The sequence below is a fragment of the Ranitomeya imitator genome, chromosome 2 (genome assembly GCF_032444005.1).
Source record: "Ranitomeya imitator isolate aRanImi1 chromosome 2, aRanImi1.pri, whole genome shotgun sequence".
Taxonomy (NCBI): Eukaryota; Metazoa; Chordata; class Amphibia; order Anura; family Dendrobatidae; genus Ranitomeya; species Ranitomeya imitator.
In genome coordinates, this window is record NC_091283.1 from 725,755,155 (window position 1) to 725,773,715 (window position 18,561).

Consider the following 18,561-nt stretch of genomic DNA (forward strand, 5'->3'; position numbering starts at 1 on the left):
ATTCTGACAGTCTTCTCCACAGATGTGTGTAAGCGAGTTGTGGGCTGATGCATGAAATTCTGTTTCTAAACAAGAACTTACTAAGTACAAATACCATTGTCATATGCTATCTTAGCAAACAGTGTAATTATAGACAACCTGAAACGCTGCATATTTGTTACACAATTAGCCATTGTAATCAGGCTTGTATAATTATTTTCTGTCCTTATTGAGATGGTTGTCTTAGGAAGCATTAAGGATTCCTTTATATTAAACTTGATGTACGATTGTCCAAGTTTCAGTCATTTTCAAAGATTTAAATCTAATTTAAATGTTGGCATTTAATGAACTGTCAGTTTTTCAAGGTTAGATTGACATTTAAGGTTTTGCTTTGGATTTGTATTCACCTATAATTCATGTGTGATTTGTCTTCACCTATAATTTATCTGTGCCATATTATATTATTGAGGTAAGTGTAAATCATAATAAAGATCTGACCTTCACCTCTTTTGTATATACTTAATTTTTTTATATTTTTTTTACCCTTAAAAATAAACTACACTACAATTACAATTGGATTCAAGTACAGGATGTGCTCCATCTCCAAAAAAACTTGTATGATTAAGGCGTCTGTTCATGTTACAGTCTATGATGCCTGTGTTTACTTGTACAATGGAAAGATCCCTGCATATATGTTAAACATTGCTATAAGTCTGCCATCACACTAGCAGTATTTGGTCAGCATTTTACATCAGTATTTGTAAGCCAAAACCAGGAGTGGAACAATTAGAGGAAAAGTATAATAGAAACATATGGACCACTTCTGTATTTATCACCCACTCCTGGTTTTGGCTACAAATACTGATGTAAAATACTGACCAAATACTGCTAGTGTGATGGCAGCCTAAGACTTAGGCCAAGAGTGTCTTTTCAGGCTCTATCCCACCTGATAAAAAATAGATTTTGAAAAATGGTTTCCCAAATAAATGCTGTTTTGAAGACAACAGGTGATCACAAAAACCATTGATTTCTCTTATGCTCATCCACTTTAAATTGTGTTAATTGATAAAAATAAACTATTAATATACAGCCAATGTCATAAAGAACTATCTTTAGCATAAAGAAGAACACGGTGTATTGGCAGTGGTGATATGGCCTCCATAGAGTTCTGATCAGAAAAGTCAAAAGAATCTGCATCAGCCTACACCCAGAGATCTTTGGTTAGTTCTCCAAGTTGAGTTCCTTTGAAAATTGTGGGCAAGAATACCTAGAAGAATTGATGCTGGTTTGAATGGAAAGGGTGATCATCACATACACAAAGAAATATTCTTCTTAATGAAGCCCATTTGTATTCCCACACTATTTGGTATGACCTTCCTGGCCTCCCACACTCACACAAAGATGAAAGGAAAATACTTGCAGATGATATAATTTGTGGGATTTAAATCCAGGACCCTAGCACTGCAAGACTATAGTGTTGATTTCTCTACAGCCCCCCTTCACAAAATTATATCCAACACACACTACATTCTCTTGAACATAATGTGATGCCTTCAAAGTACATCTCCCTCACACAATATGTTGCTCCTCCAGCTCCCTTACAGTGTGATGTCCCTACAGTACTTTCCCAACACACAGTTTGATGCCCTCACATTCCCCACTCTCACTATAATTCCCCCACATGTGGTATTATGTCCTCATACCCCTCACACACAGTATGATGCCCCAAAACAATGCAATCACCCAATACAGTTTGGTGCCCCACACCGTATGATTCTTTTACAGTACATTCTCTTGAAAAAGTATGATTCACCCACCATCCCCCTACACAGTATGATGCCGCACAGTCCCCCCACCACAGTATTATCTATGTGCAGTGCATTCTTACACACGCAGTATGATGTCCAAACAGGCTTACACTTAGAAGATTATTATGCCTACTCAACCCTCCAAATACAGTATGATGTTCCCCCACTGTACATTTTCTGTGTTACATTATCTTACACAGTATTGCACCTCTACATTCCCTCACATAGTATTTTCTCCTACAGCCCCTCCTCACATATATTATGATGTCATCACAGGACCCACCCAGAGTATGAAGATCTAATACATTACATTTCCCAAACAAAGAATTATGCCCTCTATGTAGTTCATTTGACCACAATAAATTCCCCCCACATAGTATGATGTCCCACAGCCATCCACATTCATATTATCCCCCACTGCACCCATACACAGTATGATGCGCTCTTAGATACCTATATTTCCCTCCATGGACACTGTGTGATATCCCCACATAAGTATCACACTTGCTTTTCATATTTCTGCTCATTGCTCCTGTATTACTTGTGTCTTTTGCCAATTCAGCAAGAGCCTGAAAACCTGCCAAGATTTTTAGGTCATGTGACGTTCTCAGGTTAAATAAACTGAAGGTCCTAGCAGTTATATTCAAGTGTGTCTACATTCTGAGGATATAGATGCTGGTGAAGTCGGAAAAAGCCTTCGACCTCCCGGGTCTTCTTAACAACTGCCAAAATTTGGGGTTTTCTGCTGGAGACTGAAGGAATGAAATAGCACAATATAAACACAGAATAATGCTAGAAAATACTCTACAGCAGTGTTCCCCAACTCCGTCCCTCAAGAGCCACCAACAGGTCATGTTTTCAGGATTTCCTTAGTATTGCACAGGTGATGCAAGGTGATGGTGGCTCTTGAGGACCGGAGTTGGGGAACACTGCTCTACAGTAAGGTTTCACAGTGCGTTAGAACTTCAAACTACCTCAGTAAATTGTTCATACTTACCCTATAGATATATGATGAGGCTCTTGCAATACTCTTGGAAAGTGAGCACTCTCCCTATTGTCTCATCCTGTTTACTACCTTGTGATAAGTTCACAGACCGCACTATCATCTTCTGTTCTTGGCGGCATTAATCTTAGACCCTAACGTGTTTAAAAGACATTTTGTATTTGGTCATTATTTTGGTTTATTTTCTTTCACCGGATTGTGATTAAATAATCCATACAAATAAAAATAAAAATAAAAGATTCTATATCCAAGATTTTAAATTCTGATGCATTTCTTGAAAATGTATTCTGATTTTATGTTGTAGATATTCGGGGACTACAGGGATTTCTGGACCAAGCATCAAGATTAGGGCTTGATGTGTCTTTGCAAAAAGTGGACAGAAACATTAGTAAAGTTTTTGCCAGCCTCTTTACCTCTATGAAAACAGAAGAACTGAATAGGTACCGTGACACCTTGCGTAGAGCAATTTTACTTCTGAGTCCGAGAGGGGCACAAAACTTCATCAATGAGGTCAGTAACTAATGTTATGCACTGAATTTATGTAATGCTTTGCTCATGTTTAGACTGTATATAAAATTGGAATGTGTGCACCATCCTGAAATCATTCTATTTTGCTCAAGGTTTTGTGGATTTACACGTTCTTGCAGATATTTGATCACCAGCAGTATTTCCCTTCAGAAAATGATAGCTAGAAACTGAAGGGAAGAAACATAAATGTAACAAAACACAACTTTATCCTCGCCAGTCATAGAAAAATTGAAAATTTTAGTGTAAAATGACCTCAAATGTACATGAAGTCTGTCATGTTACCGGTGACAATATCCTAATGCATTTTCTATCAAAATCCTGTGACAGTGGCTTACTGCATTGATGCAATGGAGCAGAAAGACTACAGGCTTTATCAATGAAGAAATTTATTTATTTTCAAGGTCAAAAAACAAACAGTCAAAATACAAAGTCCAAAGCGATAAACGATCTAAAGCTAGGAAGCAGGCACTTTAATGCAGAACATCAGTGCCACTATGAGATTGAATCAATCTATCTTTCCAGGAAGATGTGGTCAGTTTGGAAGATTATAACATTTTGTGCTTTGCGCTTATGAAATAGAAATAATCTGATCTATGTTCACTTGCAGCATTTACATTTTCCAGTGCACTATGCAAAATGAACTTTTGCAAAATTGGGCATTTAATCTTCATTTAAGCATTTATGACAATTAAACCTTAAGTATGCTGATGCCTTTTTTATTTATCTCCCAGTAGTTTGAGGAATCAGCTGTTTATTTATCGTTTGATTACAACTTCATACATTAATGGAAGAATTAGCAAAAAAAAAAAAATCCTTCTGAACTTGGCCTTTTGTATTTGTAGAAGTGCATGGCAATAGTTTAAGAAATTGCGAATCCCTAGCAAAACCATACATACAGTACATAGAAAGATCATGCAGCACACACAGTATACTGCATACAGTAATGGTCTCCTTATGATTAATGCAATTAAAATTAGACATTCATTTTGCTTTTTAAGTGGTGATTGGATAAATAGTACAAATGAAACTTTCTGAAATATCTTATCAAATATGCATGATTCATTCTCCAATTTGACATGCCAAATGGTATGATATGGCAGCTAGGGATCTTTGAAAAATTTCTATTGCTACCTTGTTTGTACTCCTATGAAACCCCATCCATAGGTCACGGTTAATAGGACATTGTAATTTTTATTATAAACTAAAATACATTAGTTGTGTAGTATTCAAAAAAAGCAATTAAACATTTGCTGTTTCTTTCAAATAATTTCTTACAAATAATTTTTATACATTTTTTAAATAAGGTAAATATGGTGAAGAATGGGAAGGACAGGGACAATAAGGAATAGAGGAAAGGAAAAAGGGATTAGAGGAGGGCGGGAGGGAAAATAGGGAAGGTCGATAAAAGGAAAAATAAGGGAGAATTCAGTTTACATTGTCATTGTAAAATGTATACCTAATTAAAATAACAGAAATATATACCAACAGGAAAACTGAACAATAATTTCCTTATTAGCAAAAAATACCAGGATTAGTAAAAGAACAAGAATTCAAAGGTTTTGTGTATTTCTTAAAGTTATTATTAACAATGGAATACAGGGCTGCCCCTAGGAATTTCAGAACCCCATACTGGCTAAAATTTTGGGCCCCATTGAGACTACGCCCAGGCTCCATCCCAGCTTTGCCTCCACCCCCTCTAATCTTCCACAGTCCCACCGCCTACTCTTGGAAAAACTCCACTTCTGTACCACGTACTCACCAATCACACATTAACAGTTCCCATTGAACACCAGATCACATACATAGCCAGCAGCTTTTTTTTAACCAAAATAATTTTTAAGTTGCCACCACTGCAAGGTAGACTCTTTTGGCTGGGCCCTACTCTACTCTAACCTATTAAACATTTCTTAAACTATTCAACTTTTTTAGGTATATTTTATTTATTTTTCTTTACGGAAATGTGTCATGTACTTTTTTTTAAAATGACCAATAATATCACATACAAGAGACAAATATCATCACACCATGGAGTGACCATGTATCACCACCACATCATGACCGAATAATACCACATACAAGGAATAATTACTGACACACCTTGACCAAACCACATATTACCACCACATACTAACTGAATACTACCACTACTGATCATTAATAAAAAACACAATACAAATATTACCATAAGTGTCATTATACACAAAACTCTGTACATTTGTATACAGTGTATAGTGTCAGTGTACAGGTAATACAGTGATCACCGGTGACATTATACGCAGGAGCTCTGTTTATAGTGTCAGTGTACTGATAATCCACTGATCGCCAGTGACTTTATACACAGGATGTCGGTACATAGTATACAGTGTATAGTGTAAGTGTACAAGTATTTCAGTGATCACTAGTGACATTATACACAGGAGCTTGGTTTGTAGTATACAGTGTGAGTGCACATGTAATACACTGACTCACCAGTGATGTCTCTAGTTGAAGTCCTTCATTTTTGCTTTTCTTCTTCATCCAGTGCAGGCCCCCATCATTTCTTCCAGCCAGGACTCGTCTCTGCAGAAAATAACACATGTGTAACTAGAGCACCACTTACAGAGCACATTCCCCACTTTTTTCCCACTTCTACACTACATCAGATAAAGAAAAAAGTGACATAGTGTCACCCTGCATAGTAACAGACCTCCCTCATTCACTATTTGCTCTCCTACACATTTATTATAGCATAATTTGCTTTTCCCTATCCCCAGTCTCAATTCATAATCATTGGCTTGCTCCCAACCCCAATACAGCATCATTTTGTCTCTCTCACCTTCAATACTTACTTTCCCTCACACCCAATTCATTATTATTTGCTTTCCCAAACTCCCAATTCATTATTATTTGCACTTCCCAGCCTCAACTCATCATTATTTTCTCTCCTCCCTCCACCCTCAATATGTCATTTTCTTTTCCCTATCTCCCACCCTCAATTCATCATTACTTGCTCTCACCTCCCCTTACCCTCAATATAGAATTTGCTGTCCCCATCTTCCACCCTCAATTCATCATTATTTACGCTCCCTCATCCTCAATACATCATCATTTGCTGTCCCCTATCCTAATATATGGCGCCTTTCCTTTCCAGTCTGAGATGCTTTGTCACCATTATTGTTGGTTTCTCTGTGGCACATATGTGACCTGGTGTTAGTGAGGACTGCCTCTATAAAATAATAAGCAGGTAGTGAGGTATGCATGAAATCTTTTTTGGAGAAAAAGCAGGCACGTCCACTTAGAAAAACAATATCTTTTATTTCAGATCCATAAAAAAACAGTTCTGTCAGCTCATCCAGACATATCTGACCGCTCTTAATCACAGAGATCTCTATGACTAAGAGCGGCCAGCTATACTGTAAAGGCGTCACAAATGTCTCTATGAGCCTACAAAACTGTTTTCTATGGATTTGAAATAAAGCATATTGTTTTTATCAATGGAAATACCTCTTTTTGTCCCAAAAAGTTTTTATGTATGTTACTGTTGGGCCGCAGTCTGAAGCGGGTCCCACATGTGAGATGACACTATACTACATGTGATGTCGGTGTCCTACATGTGAGGTGACACTATACTACAAGTGATGTTAGTGTCCTACATGTGAGGTGACACTATACTACATGTGATGTCGGTGTCCTACATGTGAGTTGACACTATACTACAAGTGATGTTAGTGTCCTACATGTGAGGTGACACTATACTACATGTGATGTCGGTGTCCTACATGTGAGTTGACACTATACTACAAGTGATGTTAGTGTCCTACATGTGAGGTGACACTATACTACAAGTGATGTTAGTGTCCTACATGTGAGGTGACACTATACTACAAGTGATGTTAGTGTCCTACATGTGAGGTGACACTATACTACAAGTGATGTTAGTGTCCTACATGTGAGGTGACACTATACTACAAGTGATGTTAGTGTCCTACATGTGAGGTGACACTATACTACAAGTGATGTTAGTGTCCTACATGTGAGATGACACTATACTACAAGTGATGTTAGTGTCCTACATGTGAGATGACACTATACTACATGTGATGTCGGTGTCCTACATGTGAGGTGACACTATACTACAAGTGATGTTAGTGTCCTACATGTGAGGTGACACTATACTACATGTGATGTTAGTGTCCTACATGTGAGATGACACTATACTACATGTGATGTTAGTGTCCTACATGTGAGATGACACTATACTACAAGTGATGTTAGTGTCCTACATGTGAGATGACACTATACTACATGTGATGTCGGTGTCCTACATGTGAGTTGACACTATACTACAAGTGATGTTAGTGTCCTACATGTGAGGTGACACTATACTACAAGTGATGTTAGTGTCCTACATGTGAGGTGACACTATACTACAAGTGATGTTAGTGTCCTACATGTGAGATGACACTATACTACAAGTGATGTTAGTGTCCTACATGTGAGTTGACACTATACTACATGTGATGTCGGTGTCCTACATGTGAGTTGACACTATACTACAAGTGATGTTAGTGTCCTACATGTGAGGTGACACTATACTACATGTGATGTCGGCAAGTTCATTCCTTTTCACTTTGTATTCTCTTTGGAGGTTGTATGTATCTGGCATATACATATGATAGATGCTGAGGTCAGTGAATTTCGGGAGAAGGATACTTATATTGCAAAGTCTCCAGGAATATTAGGACTAATTAAGGTATATAAAAGAATTGTCCAGCTGAAAAATGTGTAAGGATGGGGTCACACAAGTGATGATTCTCTCATGTGAGAGAATCAGTTCAATTATACTACTGACACTCAGCTCCAATGCTAATCCGAGTGTCATTTTAGTGTGATCCGATTCTCTTGGATTAAAGAATCAAAGCACATTGAGAAGACAGTAATTTCTCCATCTTCTTCATTTTCTGAGGCCGTAGATGTCGGACTGCACTCAGATGAAAGTTGAGTGCATCCTGATGTTTCACACACATCGACAGATTTCAGTGGGTGCATGTGATCTGAATTACTGGGCCACTTGCAGCATGCTGCAGATAATTTTTCCAGAAACTAATTCGGTCAGTAGAAAAAAATCTCAGATCTGCGCTGTCCCATAGTATAAATTTGTATAGAGTTTTATCCAATAAAATATCACACGGCACTTGGTCATGTTAGACACTCATGTAAGCAAGGCCCTTTATTCCCCCTGCAGAGCTTCTCCAATCAGTCACTCATGCTGTAGTCTGGCCTCAATTAATATTTTCTGCAATACTGTGGAATTTTTGCCTACTTCTGCATATACTGTGCTTGTCATGTGTATAATATATGTGTGTATATATATATACATATATATACTAGCTATTGAACCCGTTCTACGCCCAGGTGGCGAGCATTTATATTGGTATATGGTCTCCATCCTGGTATGTGCTGCTCCATCCTGCATCCCCATCCTGTCATGTGCTGCTCCATCCTGTGTCCCCATCCTGTCATGAGCTGCTCCCATCCTGCGCCCCCATCCTGTCATGTGCTGCTCCCATCCTGCGCCCCCATTCTGACATGTGCTGCTCCCATCCTGCGCCCCATCCTGTCATGTGCTGCTCCCATCCTGCGCCCCCATACTGTCATGTGCTGCTTCCATCCTGCACCCCCGTTCTGTCATGTGCTGCCCTATTCTGTCATGTGCTGCTCCCATCCTGCGCCCCCGTTCTGTCATGTGCTGCTGCCATCCTGCACCCCCGTTCTGTCATGTACTGCTCTATTCTGTCATGTGCTGCTCCCATCCTGCGCCCCCGTTCTGTCATGTGCTGCTCCCATCCATATGCCCCATACGCTGCTCCATAAAGGTTTATGGCCCCCATCAGGTGGCGTAAGTTACAAATAGCTGTGGTATGAAGTGCCCCAGCCTCATGGCACAGCAATTTGTTACTTACGCTACCTGATTGTTTTCCGGCGCCATTGTCTTGCTCCTCCTGGTGCCGGAATCGGCTCCTAAGAAAATGGCGCCGGAAAGCGCGGACTGCGCAGGCGCCGATTCCGGCACCAGGTGGAGCAAGACAATGGCGCCCGAAAAGAATGGCATAAGTAACAAATTGCTGTGGCATGAAGTGCCACAGCCTCATGGCACAGCAAGTTTTTACTTACGCTATTCCTTTTGGGCGCCATTGTCTTGCTCCTCCTGGTGCCGGAATAGGCGCCTGCGCAGTCCGCGCTTTCTGGCGCCATTTTCTTGAAGACACACTGCTGTGTGTCTTCAAGAAAATGGCGCCGGAAAGCGCGGACTGCGCAGGCGCCGATTCCGGCACCAGGAGGAGCAAGACAATGGCGCCCGAAAGGAATAGCGTAAGTAAAAACTTACTATGGCGGCGGATTATTTGCATAATCAGGGCGCAAATATGTAGACGGCATACCTGTGCTCCCGATCCCTGCTCTCGGCGGCATTTTTTCTATAATGTAACGCTAGGAGCGTCGCGCCTGCGCAGTCTATTAAGGCTTCGGACAGAGTGACGCTCCCAGCGTTATATTATAGATATATATGGCTATGAAAAAGAGACCACTGCAACATTTTTAGTGTGTCTGATTTTTCTCTTTATAGGTATATTTTTGAGTTAAATGTAAATTGCTCTTTTATTCTATAAACTACTGACAACGTGTCTCCGAAGTTCCAAGCAATAAATTTTGTATTTATTTTCTGAAAATGAGAAATGGTCAAAATAACAAAAAAATGCATTGCTTGCAGACCTCAAGTAATGCAAAAAAACAAGTTCATAATCATTTCAAAACAACAATACTAATGTTTTAACTCAGGAAGAGTTCAGAAATCAATATTTTGATTGATTTTTAATCACAGCTTTCATGCGTCTTGGCATGCTTTCCACCAGTCTTTCACACTGCTTTTGGGTGACCTTATGGCACTCCTGGTACAAAAATGTAAAACCCACCTCTTCAGGAAAGCCTACAGCCTGCACTGACCCCGCTGCCTCCTCACCACTACCAAAGCTACCGCCTTACCAACACCGGAGCTACTGCAACCCTCAACCTATTGTCTCCTTCCCCATCATCCTGTAGAATGTAAGCCCGCAAGGGCAGGGTCCTCGCCCCTCTGTATCAGTCTGTAATTGTTAGTTTGCTTACTGTAAGTGATATCTGTAATTTGTATCTAACCCATCTCACGTACCGCACCATGGAATCAATGGTGCTATATAAATAAATAATAAAAATAATTTAAGCAGTTCATCTTTGTTTAATGGCTTGTGACTATCCATCTTCCTCTTAATTATATTCCAGAGGTTTTCAATGGGGTCTGGAAATTGGGCTGCCCATGACAGGGATTTGATATGGTGGTCCTTCATCCACACAGTGATTGACCTAGCTGTGTTTCATGGCGCATTGTCTTGCTGGAAAAACCAGTCCTTAGAGTTGGGGAACATTGCCTGAGCAAAAGGAATCAACTGTTTTGCTAGGATAACCTTGTATGCGGCTTGATTCATACGTCCTTTGCAAAGATTAAGCTGCCCAATTGCAGCCTTGTTGAAGCATCCCCAGATCATCACTGATCCTCCACCAAATTTCACAGTGGGTGCAAGACACTGTGGCTTGTATGCCACTTCAGATCTCCGTCTCACTATTAGACAACCAGGTGTTGGGCAAAGCTGAAAATTAGTCTCATCAGAGAAGATTACCTTACTCCAGTCCTCTATGGTTCAATCCTTATGGTCTTTGGCAGACTTCAGCCTGGCTCTCCTTTGCTTCTCATTGATGAAAGGCTTTTTTCTAGCTTTACATGACTTGAGCCCTGCCTCTAGGAGCCTCTTATGAACTGTTTTGCCATGCACTTCACCTCAGCTGCCATTTGACATTTTTTGATCGTCACTTCATGTCATCCAGTGGTTGGGTAGTGACATTCTGCTAAGGTGATGGACTGTAGCTTTGTTGTCCCCAATGTCTGCTGCTTGACATGTTGTAATGGATTACCATCTCAGAAATTTTAAGGATGGAGGCAATATGATGCTCACAGTATCCCATTGCTAGAAAAGCCAGAATCAGAATTGAGACCTTCTTTTCCTCATTCAAGACTTTTCTTTTCAACTCCTTTGGCATGGTTAAAAGTTATTTTTTCATTCCTATTACTTTTGGGATATTAATATCACTTGTTTTGCCATCCAGCTTGTCCTATTGCAAGAGGATTGTGAACACCGTAGAAGGGTTTATAATACTTTCCTTCATTAAATAAGATTTGGTTATGGTGATCACCTAATCAGAAGCACATTAAGTAGAAGGAGGTGTACTCTGGTTGGAATTCAACTGACACTAGAATGGAATGGTTGTCAGACATGCAGATAAGCTGATTTTTATAAAGCTGTGCAGTGGTCTCTTAATTTTTGCCAAAGCTGTATATATACATTATATATATAGAGTGAGAGAGAGTGGGGGAAATAAGTATTTGATCTCTAGCTGATTTTGTAGGTTTGCCCACCGACAAAGACATGAACAGTAGTGATGAGCGAGCTTGCTCTCCACTACTCGGTACTCGCCCGAGTATCACAGTACATTTATGGGATTATTCGGCAGGAACTTAGGTCTCCTCCTTTAAATTATGGTGCTTTTTAGAGCACCAATGAACATGCAGGGATTGTCTGCCATGCACTGTAATACCACAGCCATCTTTGTTGTGGTATTACAGTGATTGGCTGGCCGCACAGCGTCATCAGGTCTATAAGATACCTGGCGCCGCGCTGCTTGGCACATTCTGCTCCGGACTCAGCTAGTGTAGGGAGAGCTGCTGCTGAGATAGGGTCAATCTACAAATCCTGATAAACTAACCATCCTTTTTAGGGCTAATTCGGAGGCACATAGATTGCAGTACTAGATAGGCAGGGGAGTCTATGTGTGAATATCCACATCAGTGCAAGGCATTTAGGCACTGTATGTGAGTATATAGATCTCACTGCATACATCAAAAGGCTCCATTACTGTCTGGTCCTGCATATTATATATATACGTAGATGCAGGTAACCCTGGCTTTTTTTTCAGCACCTTATAACTGCTAATTTTATTACAAAGCAATCCATAGCCCCCTTTTTTGAACATTTAGTTGCTTGTCACACTGCAGACTACAGCCAGGTCATTTCAATACAAGAGCGTGAAAATCTAATTATTTAAAAACTTTTTTTTGTCCCAGGCATCAGATGTGAGTGCGCAGAAAATTCTGGCCTTTTTTTGGTACTATAGTATTTTTTGGAGTGTCTTAAACACTTTTGGACACCATTTGGCTGACCAAAAAATCTTTAGCTGGTCCAAAAATATTTAGCTACAGTTCTTATAGTTATCACTGTGATTTGTATGACACATGCATCACATATAATTGAGCTAAATATTTTACAATTTTAGTACTCCAATTTGTTTTTTTAGTGTCATAGCCAACTTATTGACAACATTTTGGTTGCCCAAAAAATCAAGGCCACATTTTAATCAGTCTGTTATCTCCGTCAGATGCCCAGTCTATCTGTGGTCTCCAAATACTTGCTTTTCAGGCATACAATCCACTTTTTTTGTCTGTCTGCTACCTTTGGTCTATACAGTATTTTGTGATTTAAAAAAATGTAAAAGCTCCAGGCCACATAATGAAACAGTCTGTTATCTCCGTCTGACACCTGGTCTATCTGTGGGCTACAAAAAATTCCTTTTCAGGCAGACATTCCACTTTTTTGGCATTGTGTTAGACTACTTTGTGACAGTAAGTTTCTTTTCAAATACTAAAAAAAGGCCACATATTGAACATTGTGGTTTCTCTGTCAGATGCCTCCTCTATATATGGTTTAAAAATTGTTGCATTTGAGAGCTCCTTTGAACTGGTTTTGGTGTGTTTAACCTAGTTATTAATAAAATTTGTTACAAACATAATAAAAAAGTTACCAACATTCCATTGAATTAAAAGTGTGTTTTTCGGCACACTGCTCACATATAAGGTTTCTTTAAATTAATCCATTTGTATTGAACTTTTAAAATATTTCAGTAGTCCATTTAAAATGGGCAAGGCAAGGGGCAAGGGATGGGGAAGTGGATGTGATGCTGATGGTGCATGCAGAGGATGAGGCCATGGCCAAACTAAAAGTGGGCCACAACAAAGACCAACATCTTCTCTCTGGATCTCCCTGTCCCAGTTTCTAGGGGACCACAGCACACCAATATTGAAGCCAGGGCAGTGTGAAATGGTTGTTGGTTGGATAACGAGTAATGCTTCCAGTCACTTAGCCACCACCACGTCTTCCACATGGTTAAGTCTCAGTAGCCGTGAGTCTGGACCGCATATTACTCACTCTGATCCTCCTTCCTCCCACAATGCTGAGTGCAATGAGACAACTGATTTCACACTTGGACACTCCGAAGAGCTGTTCACTTTTCCCTTTAAAGATTACAGACTGTTGGCTGGTCAACTTCAAGTGGGGCAAGATGACATCGCATGTAGCAATGCCCAAAGATTTGAGCAGCCACAGTGACGTGAACGCAAGTGTGGGAAAGTGTCACAAGAGGTGGATGATGATGAGAGACAATTGCCAGAATTCAGGAAGATGAGCAGGGTGCGGATGTGGAAGATGAGGTGGTGGATGACATAGTTACTGACCTAACCTTGCAGGAGGACATGCAGAGTGAGGACAGCAGCACACATGGGGAAGTAGGCATAGCACCCCAATAGGCAGGAAGAAACAGTGTGGTGGCCACAGACAGAAGGTGCGCCTCCGTTCCCCCATAACACCAACATGATGGAAGTTGCCATTACAACTGTTAGATCTTCCTGAGTCTGATTATTTTTTAAAGACTCTGACAATAACCCAAAGCAGGCCATTTGCAGCACCTGCTATGCCCGCAGCAGCAGCGGTAGCAAAACTGCCAGTCTGACCACCGTCAGCATGATCCGGCACATGCAGCAAAGCACTCAACTTTATGGGCCGAACCCCAAACTTAAGGAACACTGACTGCAGGTGACACCACTGCTTCTTCCACTGTTTTGCGTTCAAGCCAATTTCCAGTCCACGGTACATGCGAAAATGCCTTGTGCCCTGCACCTGTTGTTGCCCACAGTCAACTAGCACCATCATCAAGCCCATCCACTTCCTTATCACAGTGCAGCCTTCAGTTGTCTATATCCCAGTCATTGGAAGGCAAGCGGAAATATGCAGCCAACGCCCCACAGGTTGCAGTACTAAATTCTCACATTTTTCGTCTGCTTGTGCTCAAAATGTTGCCTTTTTGGCTTGTTGGGATGGAAGCTTTCCGCAACCTGATGGCGGCAGTCCCCAATCGCCACTATTTCTCCCGGTGTGCCATACTGGCATTACACCAGCATGTGTCCCACAACATTACCTGTGCCCTCAGCAATGCTGTTACTGGGAAAGTCCACCTAACCTTGGACACATGGATAAGTGCTTGTGGGCAGGGATGGTACATCTCACTGATGGCACGCTGGGTTAACATAGTGGATACCGGGTCCCCGTCGGACCTTGGGATGGAACACATCCTCCTGATGCCTAAGATTGTGGGCCCTACATCAATCAGGGTTGCCCCCACAGTCTACAGCTCCTGCACCTCCTCCTCCTCTTCAGCCTCCATCTCTGAAATGAGCAAATCAGTCAAAAGCTGGGAGCACTGCAGCACTGCCTCAGCAAAGCGGCAACAGGTTGTACTGAAGCTAATTTGCTTATTGTGACAAACCGCACAGTGCTGAAAAGTTGTAGACAGAGCTGAAAGAGCAGTCAGATTTTTGTCTGACACCACAGAACCCACAGCCATGCATGGCCGTGTGTGACAATGGCTGGAACCTGGTGGCGGCTCAGGTAAGGTGTGCTCAAACACATACTTTGCATGACCCATGTCCTTAATCTCGTCATTCAATGCTTTCTCAAAAGCTACCCTGAGCTGCCAGATCTGCTAGTTAAAGTATGCCGCCTGTCTGCCCATTTTATAAAGTCAGCTACAGCTTCAGCCTCCCTTGCCATGCTTCAGCAGCGCTTGCAGCTTCCGGCTCACTGACTGGTGTGTGATGTCCCCACGCATTGGAACGCTACCCTGCATATTTTGTAAAGGATTTGTGAGCAGAAGAGGGCAGTTGTTGACTTCCAACATCAACAACTCTGTTGTTATTCAGTTCAGACTCCACACATACAGTATGACCTCAGGAGTGGACATGGATTTCAGACATATGTACAATCCTCCATAACTTTGAGGACTGCACCAAGATGGTGAGTGGCGATGACGCCATTATTAGCGTCACCATCTCGCTTCTCAGCATTCTGAAAACCTCTCTGCTCACAATTAAAGAGGATGCATTACAGGCAGAGCATAAGGACATGAAGCAAGGAACCATACAGGGTGATTACACACTGCCCAGCCTCACGTTGTCCCAACATGTATTGGTAGAAAATGAGGAAGAACAGGAGCTACTTTAATACGCTATAGATGGTACTACAAGCACAGCTGTCGTACCGTCTGTTCAGCGTGGATGGCCTGAGCACAGTGAGGAGGAAAAGGAGGATGAGGAGGAGGACAGCATGGTCAGTCATCCTGTTGGTGAAGGCAAAGAAGTCTTGCCTGTTAACACTCTGACACACATGGCTGACTTTATGTTGCACTGCGTTTCCCATGACCCACGCATTATTAAAATTTTTGGTGACACTCATTGCTGGTTGGTTACACTTCTAGACCCACGTTACAAGGAGAACTTGCAATCTCTTCTTCCAGAGGCAGACAGGTGTACTAAATTGATGCAGTACCAGAGGGCCATTGTAGCGGTATTACTAAAAAAATTTCCATCTGAGAACGCTGGCAGCAGACGTCAGAGTTTGTTGTACAACCAAGGAGTACAAGCGAGAGAGACAGAAGGACAATCCAGCACAGGCAGGGGAATAATGGCAAAGTTCTGGGACAGTTTTCTCAGACCCTCCCATTGCGCCGGCGCAGAGGCAAGGGGTGCTGTCATAATAAGTGTAATGTTTGGGAAGATGCTGAAGGAGTACCTTGCTGATCATACAAACGTCCTCAGTGATTCATCTGTGCCTTTTAATTATTGAGTATCCAAGCTGGACATGTGGCATGAACTTGCCTCTCTTGGAGGTCCTGGCCTACACTGCTGCTAGCATTCTGTCAGAGCAGGTTTTTAGTGCCTCTCGTAGAATTATAACTGATAAGCACATCCACCTGTCTACTGAAAATGCTGACAGGTTGACTCTTATAAAAATGAACTAGGGCTGGATTGGGCAAGACTTCTGTACACCATCAAGTGAAAACAGCAAAACATAACCTCAAATATATTGTCTTTTTCATGGAGGTGAAATCACAAAAAATAGCCCCAGAAATAACGAAGTCCATCAATATATGGACAAAGTATCTGCAAATATATGATGCACAACATGAGATACTCTCAAAACAAAAAGAGAAGTCTCAGACCTAGATACTTAGATAAAACAAAAAGCTTTATTGATACAATAAAAACACAATACAAAAAAAGATGCTGGAATATACCACAAAAGAGGGACCCAAAGTCATAGGAATCCACAAACTAATCCCGTTTGTACCATAACCCTATGCCAAAATATTAACAACAATACAGGGAGACAATGTCCCAATCAGCTGTACTGCTGGGTTCAATAAACCAGTGTGCTGGATGTCTGCTGCTATACGCAATACATACATACTAGTGTGCACATAAAATTACCCGATAAGTGTAACATAGAAGTAAACTGGCAGGTACATACCGGGAGGCGTTGAAGCAGTGCGAAACGCGCGTAGGGGCAGAGGGACGTCCGGGACTCCACGCTGATCCACATAGTGGTATGTACCTGCCAGTTTACTTCTATGTTACACTTATCGGGTAATTTTATGTGCACACTAGTATGTATGTATTGCGTATAGCAGCAGACATCCAGCACACTGGTTTATTGAACCCAGCAGTACAGCTGATTGGGACATTGTCTCCCTGTATTGTTGTTAATATTTTGGCATAGGGTTATGGTACAAACGGGATTAGTTTGTGGATTCCTATGACTTTGGGTCCCTCTTTTGTGGTATATTCCAGCATCTTTTTTTGTATTGTGTTTTTATTGTATCAATAAAGCTTTTTGTTTTATCTAAGTATCTAGGTCTGAGACTTCTCTTTTTGTTTTGAGAGTATCTCATGTTGTGCATCATTTTTCATGGAGGTGTATTCTCATACACCTCTTCACAACCACACATGGGTATACGCTTCCTGATTTTGTCTATTTGGTGTTATCCTCCTCCTTATCCTCATCCTCATCATCCACAACCACTGTAACACCAGGGTGAACATATTTCGTGATGCAAAAGTCCCTCAATTTTTGTGCAAGGGTGTTTTTATGATGCCCGCTACTAATTTGAAACCAAAAAAAATTTACTCCACCAGGGGGAAATGTTTGTCAGTCCATGCACTTAGTGTATGGGCATTACGAGTCTAGCAAACCCGCTCCTTTAATTTGGGCCTATTTTTTAATGGGGCTTTTCTCCACGTCTCATCCGTTGCCACTGAATCACCATGGTTAACGTGTTCCATGCTGCTACAGCCACTCTAGTTTTTACAAGGGTGTATATGATGCCTGTAAAAATTTTGATTTTTAAAATATACCCCTATGGGGACATATTTGTCAGCCCATGCATTTAATGTATGGGCATTACAAGTCTAGAAGACCCGCTCCTTTAAGTTGAGCTTCTTTTTTAATGAGGCCTTCCTCAACGTCTCATCATCCATCGCCACAAGAACACCAGGGTGAAATTGTTATATGCTGCTATAGCCAGTCTATATTTTGGCAAGGGTGTCTATGAACCTCATAAAAAATTTTTTTAAAATATACCCCATGAGGAAATGTTTGTCAGCCCATGCACTTAGTGTATGGGCATTATGAGTCTAGGAGACATGCTCCTTTCAATTGGGCCTATTTTTTTAATGAGGCCTTCCTCCACGTCCCATCATCCAATGCCACTAGAACACCAGGGTGAATATGTTCTATGCTGCTACAGCCAGTCTATTTTTTGCCAAGGGTATCTATGATCCCCATAAAAAAAATTAAAAATGTACCCCCCATGGGGAAATGTTTATCAGCCCATGCACTTAGCGTATGAGCATTACGAGACTAGGAGACCAGTTCCTTTAAATTGGGTCTAGTTTTTAATGAGGCCTTCCTCCACATCTCATCATCAACCACCACTAGAACACCAGGGTGAACG

At 41.2% G+C, this 18,561-nt stretch overlaps 1 protein-coding gene across 1 annotated transcript in view; it reads left to right on the forward strand.

Annotated features, from left to right (window-relative positions):
* The window catches only part of GRID1 (glutamate ionotropic receptor delta type subunit 1), a 2,008,846-nt gene that overhangs the window by 974,547 nt on the left and 1,015,738 nt on the right, over positions 1 to 18,561 (forward strand). Inside the window, exon 4 of the mRNA XM_069753192.1 lies at positions 3,095 to 3,300. Within this exon, the coding sequence (XP_069609293.1) occupies positions 3,095 to 3,300 (206 nt within the window). The remainder of the gene's footprint in view (positions 1 to 3,094; positions 3,301 to 18,561) is intronic.